The sequence below is a fragment of the Lolium rigidum genome, chromosome 5 (assembly GCF_022539505.1).
Source record: "Lolium rigidum isolate FL_2022 chromosome 5, APGP_CSIRO_Lrig_0.1, whole genome shotgun sequence".
Classification (NCBI taxonomy): domain Eukaryota; kingdom Viridiplantae; phylum Streptophyta; class Magnoliopsida; order Poales; family Poaceae; genus Lolium; species Lolium rigidum.
This window is the reverse complement of record NC_061512.1, coordinates 102,858,641-102,868,360: the sequence shown is the minus strand read 5'-3', so window position 1 is coordinate 102,868,360 and position 9,720 is coordinate 102,858,641. Positions and strand designations below refer to the sequence as shown.

Sequence of the window (9,720 nt, the reverse complement as noted above, 5' to 3'; positions counted from 1 at the left end):
CCCAAATTAATTAAACTAAATAGACACTCCTCCATGGTATGTGATTGATGGACGGCACCCGAAGGATTCGGTTAGCCATGGCTTGTGTAAGCAAAGGTTGGGGGAGTGTCATCATTATCATAAAGCTAAAATAAAAGGCACTCCTTCATGGTATGAGATTGTTGGCGAGCACTCGAGGATTCGGTTAGCCATGGTTTGTGAAAGAAAGGTTGGAAGGAGTGCCACACAAAATGAAAATATTATGGGAGCCGCTCTTAGGAGGTTGTCCGGCAAGGGGTTAGAGTACCCGCTACCGATCGTTGACAACAACAAACACTTCTCAAAATGTTACTTTTATTATCTCTATATGATTTCAAAGCTGAAAGAGCTCTAGCACATGATTTAATCCCTGCTTCTCTCACGAAGGGCCTGTCTTTTACTTTATGTTGAGTCGATAAACCTATTTCTCTCCATCTCAAGCAAGCATTTGAGTAGTTGTGATCAAACCATTATATTGTGATTTGCTACATCATGTCTTTTATTCTTCCTTGTTTAGTACAAGTTTTATCTGAATGAATATAGCTTTGCAAGTTATCAATGATTATGAAGAGACCATTATGATTGAGTATGCAAGTTGTGCATTATAAACTTTAACATGAGAGCGCTGCTCAATAAGATAAATATAATCTATTAATTGTTCTCTGACCAAGAACGAAGTTTGCCATCACCAATTATGATTTCTCATGCACCTTTACTTGTGATTACCTTATACTTGTTTCAATATGAGTTATAAGAGGTTGTTTACTATAATGTCCTGTGTGAATGAATATGATGTTTCTTGTCCGTATTTTGGTTATCGACTCTTCACTCCATAAACATGTGGTCATGTCTATTGAGTTCAGTTTCGCTTGGGGACAAGCGAAGTCTAAGCTTGGGGGAGTTGATACGTCCAATTTGCATCACTATTTTATATCATAATTTGCTGTTATTCATTGATATATTTCATATTGGGACACAATACTTATGTTATTTCATCTATTTTGCATGTTTCATCATTATTGGAGGATCGAACACCGGAGCCGGGATTCTGCTGGAAAAAGCACCGTCGAACGCAATATTTCGGAAGATCAACTGTGGAAGGAAATTATACCAAAAATCCTATTTTTCAAGATGACGAAGGAAGCCGAAGGAGGCGCCAGGAGGAGCCAGGGTGGGCCCACACCCTAGGGCGGCGCGGCCCAGGCCCTGGCCGCGTCGCCATGTGGTGTGAGGGGCCCACGACCCCTTTCGCCTCCTTTTCTTCGCCAAACCCTTCGTCCCGAAGATCTAAGCCACAGAGGGTACCTCGCGAAGAGTTACAGCCGCCTCTGCGGGGCGGAGAACACCAGAGAGAAAAGAGCTCTCCGGCGGGCAGGAATCTGCCGGGAAATCCCTCCGGGAGGGGGAAATCGACGCCATCGTCACCGACATCGAGCTGGACATCATCACCATCACCATCATCATCATCTCCACCATCATCACCGCCGTCATCACCGCTGGACACCGTCACCGCCGTAGCAATTTGGGTTTGATCTTGATTGTTTGATAGGGGAAACTCTCCCGGTATCGATCTATACTTGTTGTTGATGCTATTGAGTGAAACCATTGAACCAAGTTTATGTTCAGATTGTTATTCATCATCATATCACCTCTGATCATGTTCCATATGATGTCTCGTGAGTAGTTCGTTTAGTTCTTGAGGACATGGGTGAAGTCTAAATGTTAGTAGTGAACTATGGTTGAGTAATATTCAATGGTGTGATATTTAAGTTGTGGTGTTATTCTTCTAGTGGTGTCATGTGAACGTCGACTACATGACACTTCACCATTTATGGGCCTAGGGGAATGCATCTTGTATTCGTTTGCTAATTGCGGGGTTGCCGGAGTGACGAAACCTAAACCCCCGTTGGTATATCGATGCGGGAGGGATCGCAGGATCTCGAGTTTAAGGCTGTGGTTAGATTTATTCTTAATTACTTTCTTGTAGTTGCGGATGCTTGCAAGGGGTATAATCACAAGTATGTATTTAGTCCTAGGAAGGGCGGTACATTAGCATAGGTTCACCCACACAACACTTATCATAACAATGAAGATTATTTAGCCGTATGTAGCGAAAGCACTAGACTAAAATCCCATGTGTCCTCGAGAACGTTTGGTCATTATAAGTAAACAAACCGGCTTGTTCTTTGTGCTAAAAAGGATTGGGCCACTCGCTGCAATTGTTACTCTCGCACTTTACATACTCGTACTTTATTCAACTGTTACATCAAAACCCCCTGAATACTTGTCTCGTGAGCATTTACGAAGTGAATCCTTCATCGAAACTGCTTGTCAACACCTTCTGCTCCTCGTTGGGATCGACATTCTTACTTATCGAAGATACTACGATACACCCCCTATACTTGTGGGTCATCAGTCGTCGTTGAAGTAGTCGGCGTCAAGCAACATTGCGGTGGCTTGACGATGCCGGTTGATGTTCCTCCTCTTGCTTGGCTTTGAGCCTCCGCGCCGAGGCACGACGAAGAAAGGCTAGCGAACGCGCAACATGCTCGTCAGAATCAGCTGTTGTCGTTGCCGCCAAACAGCCTCAGCGTTCTGCTCCTCCGTGAACAGCTGCACCATCATCTCGTCATTGCTTTCCATCTCGGCAATCCGACGAACTCCTTGCGGGCGGGGAGGTTGTGCCGCGGTGGCGGAGGCTCTGTTCCGGACGAAACAACAACCACCGGTCGAGGGGGTGGCGGCCGTGTCGATGGACGACAGTGTCTATTGCAAGCAGGGGGCGCGGCAGCAACGGTGACGATGGCGATCTAGAGGGGTGGGAGTCGGCTCGGGCGTGGGTAGGAGGTGGGAAAATTGGTGCATCTGGCTGCCAGGCGGAGCCACACTCGTTTTCTGACGTGCCGTGAGGTGTCTACGCGCCCGATTCGCGCCCTACGCGAAGGGGCCGGCACGGGGATGTCGGCGATTCTATTTGGTTTGAAAACGAGATGCTGTTAATATAGAAAGACCATTGTAAAAATAGGTTTTTGGGTTATATGGAAAAAAAGTTTGGGGTTGAATTCTTCGTATCAGGTTTTGGAAAAAACTGTCTTGCCTAGCTTATGGCCTCATCTTGTTTTTTTTAAAGAAAACGGGGACAAAAGTTTTGCTCCAATCATTTAATTAAGTAGAGGTTTTACAAGCATTTAAAGAAGTTATTACATGGATCACTCTCCCGACATCATTTCGCTCAAATGCTTTGCACCCGCGAACACCCACAACCTTCGTTCTTAACTATATCTGAAACGACTTGCAAAGGCACGCGCTTGTTGCGGAAGATCCTCGTATTGCGCCCGTTCCAAATCTCCCGAGAGATAAATCTCTTTCCTATGAGATTGCAATCACATCTTGTGAGATTGCAAGTTTTCGCTGCTGCAGTGCTGCTCCTATCACAGTGAATTGTAGGATAAAGACTCTCTGGTCGGCGCCAGTCACCATCACCAACTGTAGGTGCCTCGATCGACTATCATTGAGGCCAACCGACGAGAATCGCGAGCATTCCCCACTTGGCCAGCCTCGCAGGACACGAGACTGCGGCCACCGTCCCATGCAGGACACGAGACTGAGGCTTCCGGATCAATCTAAATCTACCATATTTGCGAAAAACTAAAAAAAAAGGTAAACGCATGTGGTCGAACCACCCGCCGCTCCATCGGCAAGGACGCACGACGGGTACAAATGCCACAGTCACCACCCAGTTCACCACTGCCAGATACGTAGGTCGCTGAAGCAAGGAGGAGCTAAGCTAGCAATGGCGGACGCAGAGGTGAGCAACAAGAGGGTGATCCTAAAACAGTTCGTGACGGGGTTCCCCACCGAGGACGACATGGAGCTCGTCACGGCGACGGTGCGCCTGGCCGTGCCGCCTGGGTCGGCGTCTGTGATGGTCAAGAACCTCTACGTCTCCTGCGACCCCTACATGCGCAACCGGATGAGCGAGCACAACGACGCAGCATACATCGAGCAGTTCGTGCCAGGGGAGGTACTATGATCTACTCACACCAGCCATTTAAAGCTCACACAAAAATTATGGTGTCAAATCTCTCTCCAACCTGATTTTTCATTCTTGGAACAATCATCAAAAACACGTCACTAGCTAGTACGAGATGTATTCTCTTCTTCTCAATCAATAAGCTAGCAAGGTTTAAATGATATATGGTTCAATCATTTGTCTACCAGTTTTGTCTACTTAGGACTTGCAATTTTTTTAAAAAAAAACAGAGACTTGCGTCACAATCAAATAATTAAGAAGAAGATAGTTCCACGGTTAATTGGGGAAAGGCGGGGGTGTCCACTAGCTTTCTTTCGCCAATATATAGTTCACGCAGGTGCACATGTTTTCAACTAATAATATAGCAATAAATAAAACTGAATTGTTCCTCTAAATTACATTTTACTAATAACAACAATGAAAAAAAATTAATTTTCCATCAATATATATCTTGGAAATTGTTAAAGAAAACTACTGGCAGAGATGCTCCTTGACCTTACGCATATGCCATATGTTGTCAACAGCCTGTTGTTCAGAGGAGTACCTGTAATTTACTCTATTGTTGTACTCCGTATCAACTATAAGGACAAAGCGGCGAAGACTAGTGTATTCATTTCAGCGCTGCAATTTGATTCTCTGAATTGTCACTGCCTCGCTGAGTTTAATTATATTACCAGGTTTTGGGTATTTTTGGAGTAAGCAAGGTGGTAGCCTCCGGGCACCCAGATTTCAAGGCAGGCGATCTTGTTTGGGGCCTGACTGGATGTGAAGAATACAGTGTGATCACTCATCCAGAATCTCTTTTCAAGATCAACCATCCTGAACTGCCTCTGTCCTACTACACAGGTGTTCTTGGTGAGTACTTTCACAACCAAAGTGCCATACTTAATGTCTTAGAAACAACAATGTCGAATTTTTTTGACGAAAATTCTACATGTACATCTCCGCAATATACGTGTGTTCGTCAAGTTTTGCGAGGAACCAATTTTTTTTTTTATCTATGTAAAAAGGAGAAACTTAATCTTCTGAAAAGCCTTATTTTTAGCATTCAATTCGTGCAATTTTATTGTTTCATTAAAAAATCAGAATATGGGTAACATGCATTTTGAAGTAAAGAGAGCATATGCTCCCACGTGTCAAAACACCACTCCAACTCTTAGATAATTATTAAACTGGTGTGTCTTGTCAATCGCTCGTAGCAAGTGTGACATACTACGAGGGGCCTATATTGATAGTTAAATGTACAACGCGCCAAGCAGCTCGTGTCATTCCACAATCAAAAGATTATCTCATGGTCAGCACAAATGTTGCATCGCGTATCCCTGCCAATTTTGTTTATTAAATTATTTGTAGATGATAAATGCTCGACATCAAACAAGTTACTTGCAATTTTCTTTGTTCACTATATATATATTTATCTGGTTCAGAAACTAGAATATCAAATTTTCAATTCATTTCTCATTAGGCATGTGTATCAGGCAGTTTTTTTACTTTTTCTTTGTTCACTTTATCTTGGATGGCGATCTTAATCACTGGACTTGTTTTACATTTAAAAAAACACCGAAAAATGAAAGTATGAACCAATTTTCCTCAAGTTTTTTATCTACACAGAATATAAATCTACTCATTTAATTAAGGCAAAAAAGGAAACGACAATGCTTACAAGTTAAGAAATCCAAAGTGGTGTTCCAATACTCAAATATACCACTTGAAAAAGTAATCATATTGCAGAATTTTCACAAAGAAATATTTACGCCTCGTTGTCAAAGAATTTGCATAAGACTTTTGGAGGATTTAAATTCTTAGAAATTTTTACTACGATGATTGTTTGATTTGTAGGAGGATTTTTTCTAAGTAATCTTTTGCAGTAAATATCATCAGAAGTCTAAGATCCAATTAAATATATTTTTAGAATATTTTTTTATCCTGTGATAGAATCATATATATTTTGGTGCAGATGAAATCATGTAAAATTAGAGTAGTCATGACATCACAATTCTGCATTTTTTCTATCCATATATTTTTCTATCCTACAAATCAAAGAGACCTAAAATGGCTGGGAAAATCAGTGGATCACTGTAGTAAATGCACAAGAATAAAGCTGATCATTAGATGGTAAGGCATAAGCTTAGTGTCATCAATCATACTCTAGCCTCTAGCCATGTTTTAACAACTGATACAGTAGTTTTTCTTACCTAACTGTGCAAGAACCATGGTAATGCAGGCATGCCTGGAGTTACTGCATATGCTGGATTTTTTGACGTCTCAAAGCCAAAGAAAGGCGACTATGTTTTTGTGTCAGCGGCGTCAGGCGCCGTTGGGCAGCTCGTTGGACAGCTTGCCAAGATTGCAGGCTGTTATGTGGTTGGCAGTGCAGGTTCGGACGAGAAGGTTTGTTCGCGTACTCATTTCTTCTCCCTGCTCTCTAGTTCTAATTTGTTAGATGAAGGATGAGTTGGTTGGCGATCATCAGCATTTTTCTAACATCATCTTAAATTATACTCTTGAACAAATTAAAATTAATGTAACTACTTCTATAAGGATTTCGGTTGTGTAGCATGAACATTTAGTGTGCCCACAAAGGTAACTATGCTCTCGAGATTTTCATTGCCAACAAAATCAACATCTGCTCCCAATTTCAATAATGGCTTCATGCTAAGGTAACCTCACGAAAATTGTCAAGGTGGTAAGCGTCTCTAAAGTAGACTCCAAAAAACCAGAACATGTAACCATTAATCATACAATTACCATGTACGCTCAACCTACCCCAATCAGGAATCCTGCCCTGCTAGCAACCAAGTTTTGTCTCAACTTTCTCTCCCTGACACTGTTTCTAAGCTTAACATTATGCAAATGAACGCCTTAGTGTAAGGGATTAGTCTTGGTGAAAATATGAGCAAATTTCTCTTTCTCTTGTTTTTATTGTAACCTCAGGTCAGCCTCCTGAAAACCAAGTTTGGTTTTGATGACGCTTTCAACTACAAGAAGGAACAGGACCTCAACGCCACACTGAAGAGGTTTGTGAGAGCTTTTTTGCTATAAAATTCTTAAGTTCCAAATATTAAAAGACAGGTAACCTATAGTTCCCTCTTTTGTTGTTCTTAACTCAGGTGTTTTCCCTTGGGCATCGACATTTATTTCGAGAACGTGGGTGGCGCAATGCTAGACGCGGTGCTGCTTAACATGCGGATGCATGGCCGGATCGCTGTGTGCGGGATGATCTCGCAGTACAACTTAGAGAAGCCGGACGGGGCGCCCAACCTCTTCTGCCTTGTCGCCAAGCGCATCCGCATGGAGGGATTTATGGTCCTCGACTACTTCAACACCTATACCAAGTTTGAGAAAGAGATGGCGGGCTACCTCAAAGAAGGGAAGATTATCTTTGTTGAGGATGTTGTTGAGGGGATTGAGAAAGTACCGGCGGCGCTCATCGGGCTCTTCTCTGGGCGCAATGTTGGCAAGCAGCTTGTGATCATCGCACGGGAGTGACATGACAGGATATGAAAATGTTTATATTCATGGTTGATCTATGTAATTTCAATGAACTGTGATAAATGTTTGTGTCTATCTCTATTTATACATAATAGTATTTAATATAGTGTAGCACTGTAAATTTGGATTTTGTCCAACATTTTGGGTTCTTAAGGTGTGTTTTGTTGCCTGCGAGTGACCCCGAACCCGGCCCTTCATATTTTATTCACATCATCTCTTTGCAATATTTTTTGAGTGTTATCTATTTGCAATCACAAACCCAACGTATTGAAAGAGTGTTTATTTGTTTGGTACGAGCTCGGGAAATGGGTAAGGATGATGATAAAGTTCCCTCTTATACAGTGTGATCACAAGATCGTACAAGACTATTACAAGATGGATCTTATCAAGCTTATAGATGCACCCGGCACGATTGGATGTAGCGTTTAAGCCAAATAAGTGTAAGGAAGTTAGAGCTTTAACTTTGGCATGGATGCGGCCTTCGGAGAGCTTGACAACGGCTACATGATCTTAGATATTTATAGGCATCATCGGTAGGAGTCTCCATAGTTTACATTAAGTATTGGCATGCCTTGCACGCACTCAATAGTCGTCTCCTTGAAAGAATCGTGGTAGAAGTCACCGTGTAGCACAACAGGTTATCTTTTCCTGGTCGAAAGGCTCCATTCCCCTTTTTGAAAAAAAAAAGACAAGCAAGTCAGCGTGCCAAAGACAAGAAAGCAAATGGCAACAAATGCTAATGACATATAGTGATGTCACTCTGGATAATTGAAGAGACATCGACTTCTAGATAGAACTGGAAACTTCTCCAAAGCAGTAATTCTGCAACGATAAAGCGAAACTTTCAAATGGGTAAGAGCCAACACGATTGAAGTCAAATAAGATTACTGTTAGATCAACTGTTTGTTGATAACGGCTCCTCCTCCCCTCCCGGGTCGCACGCGCGGGCGACTCCGGAGGGCAAACCCTAGATCGAGCGAGCGCCCCCCCCGTCCCGACCCTCCTGGCCCCTGCTGCCGCCGAGGCTGGCGGTGGTGGCAGCGCCCGGCCGTCAAAGGGCGGCGGGCAGATCTTGGCGAGCCCCGTCGGGCCTTCCTCGCGCGGGGCGGGACGACAAGCTGAGCGGCACGCGGGGCGGTGTCGAGCGGCGGCGCGGCGAGCTGGAGCGGAGGTGCTGGTCGGGCGGCTTGGCGGGGAGGCCTGCGTGCGGAGCAGGGACCGGAGGCGACGACGCGTCGAGGCGGCGGCGCGGTTCCCTGGGTGGCGGCGCTGGTCTTCCCGGGCCATGGAGGTTCGGTGGTGGTGCAGCAACAGCCTCTACCGGCGTTTGGCTCCTGGAGGCGGCGGAGGCCGTGGAGGGGCAACGCCGGCGGGGCTGGCAGCGCGGGCCAGATCTGGGCCCTCCCGGGCCCGATCTGGGTCTGAGGGCTTCGGCTATTACACAGCTGTCAGGAGGTGACAGCTGCTGTGCAGCTATTCCTCGACCGTGCAAGAGGTGGAAGAAGGGCGGGGGCTGCGGGAAGAAGGAGGGAGCTCGTCCGTGCAAGCCATGGGAGTTCCACGACATTTCGGCGGCTTTGGTGAAGTGCTGCGGCGGCGGCGGTGTGAACATATTGGACGTTGTCCCAGTCCGGCGGGTACAGTGGGAAGTATGCGGCTTTTCGGACGAAAGTCTTGGCCGCCTTGGTCGGTGCCAGCGACGACGGCGTCTGCGGGCGTCGTTCCCCTCCTTGGAGGCGTCGCGAGGGGTACCGATGCTTCTTTGCTCTCTCTCACTGGTCTGGTGGATGTCTCCTGGCAAAAGCCTAGATTCGGAGTTGGATCGGCGCGATGGCGGCGTCCTTGACGTCGTCACTCTGTTGAGAGCATCGCGTTTGGAGACACGACATGGAGGTTCCTGGTTGCTCTCCTCCGGTGCTCGTCGCTATCCACGGCTTCTTCAGGGGCGCAATGCACGCCATTGTCGGCGAGTCCAAGACGATGCCTTCTCGGGACCGACCGAGTTCCGCCATCTATCTCTTTTAAGATGGTGCGTTGACAAGGAGAGTCCTTTGTAGTTGTTGTTTTTCGGAGGGTCCGTCGCAGGTCAAGACGCGGCTTTGGTGCTTAGCTTAGGATAAGCTTTTTCATCTTGTGTTGTTGTGGTGGCTGTCTTCGGACTAGTCTGTGTGGAGTTG

At 45.4% G+C, this 9,720-nt stretch overlaps 1 protein-coding gene across 2 annotated transcripts; it reads left to right on the top strand.

Annotated features, from left to right (window-relative positions):
- Positions 1–3,811: 3,811 nt before the first annotated feature.
- LOC124654491 (2-alkenal reductase (NADP(+)-dependent)-like) lies at positions 3,812–7,540 on the top strand. Of its 2 annotated transcripts, XM_047193492.1 has the most exons (6): positions 3,812–4,042; positions 4,576–4,578; positions 4,729–4,906; positions 6,276–6,442; positions 6,986–7,068; positions 7,162–7,540. In XM_047193492.1, the coding sequence occupies exons 1-6, from the start codon at positions 3,812–3,814 to the stop codon at positions 7,538–7,540; spliced, it is 1,041 nt and encodes a 346-aa protein (XP_047049448.1). The 2 variants fall into 2 exon arrangements, with proteins under 2 accessions (XP_047049448.1, XP_047049446.1); XM_047193490.1 differs by lacking the exon at positions 4,576–4,578.
- Positions 7,541–9,720: the final 2,180 nt, after the last annotated feature.

Excerpts from the sequence above, each read along its gene's own strand:
- LOC124654491 (XM_047193492.1), top strand. The coding sequence starts at position 3,812 with ATGGCGGACGCAGAGGTGAGCAACAAGAGGGTGATCCTAAAACAGTTC. Across the intron at positions 4,907-6,275 it reads CTACTACACAGGTGTTCTTG|GCATGCCTGGAGTTACTGCA; the intron begins GTGAGTACTTTC and ends ATGGTAATGCAG. Across the intron at positions 6,443-6,985 it reads GTGCAGGTTCGGACGAGAAG|GTCAGCCTCCTGAAAACCAA; the intron begins GTTTGTTCGCGT and ends TTGTAACCTCAG.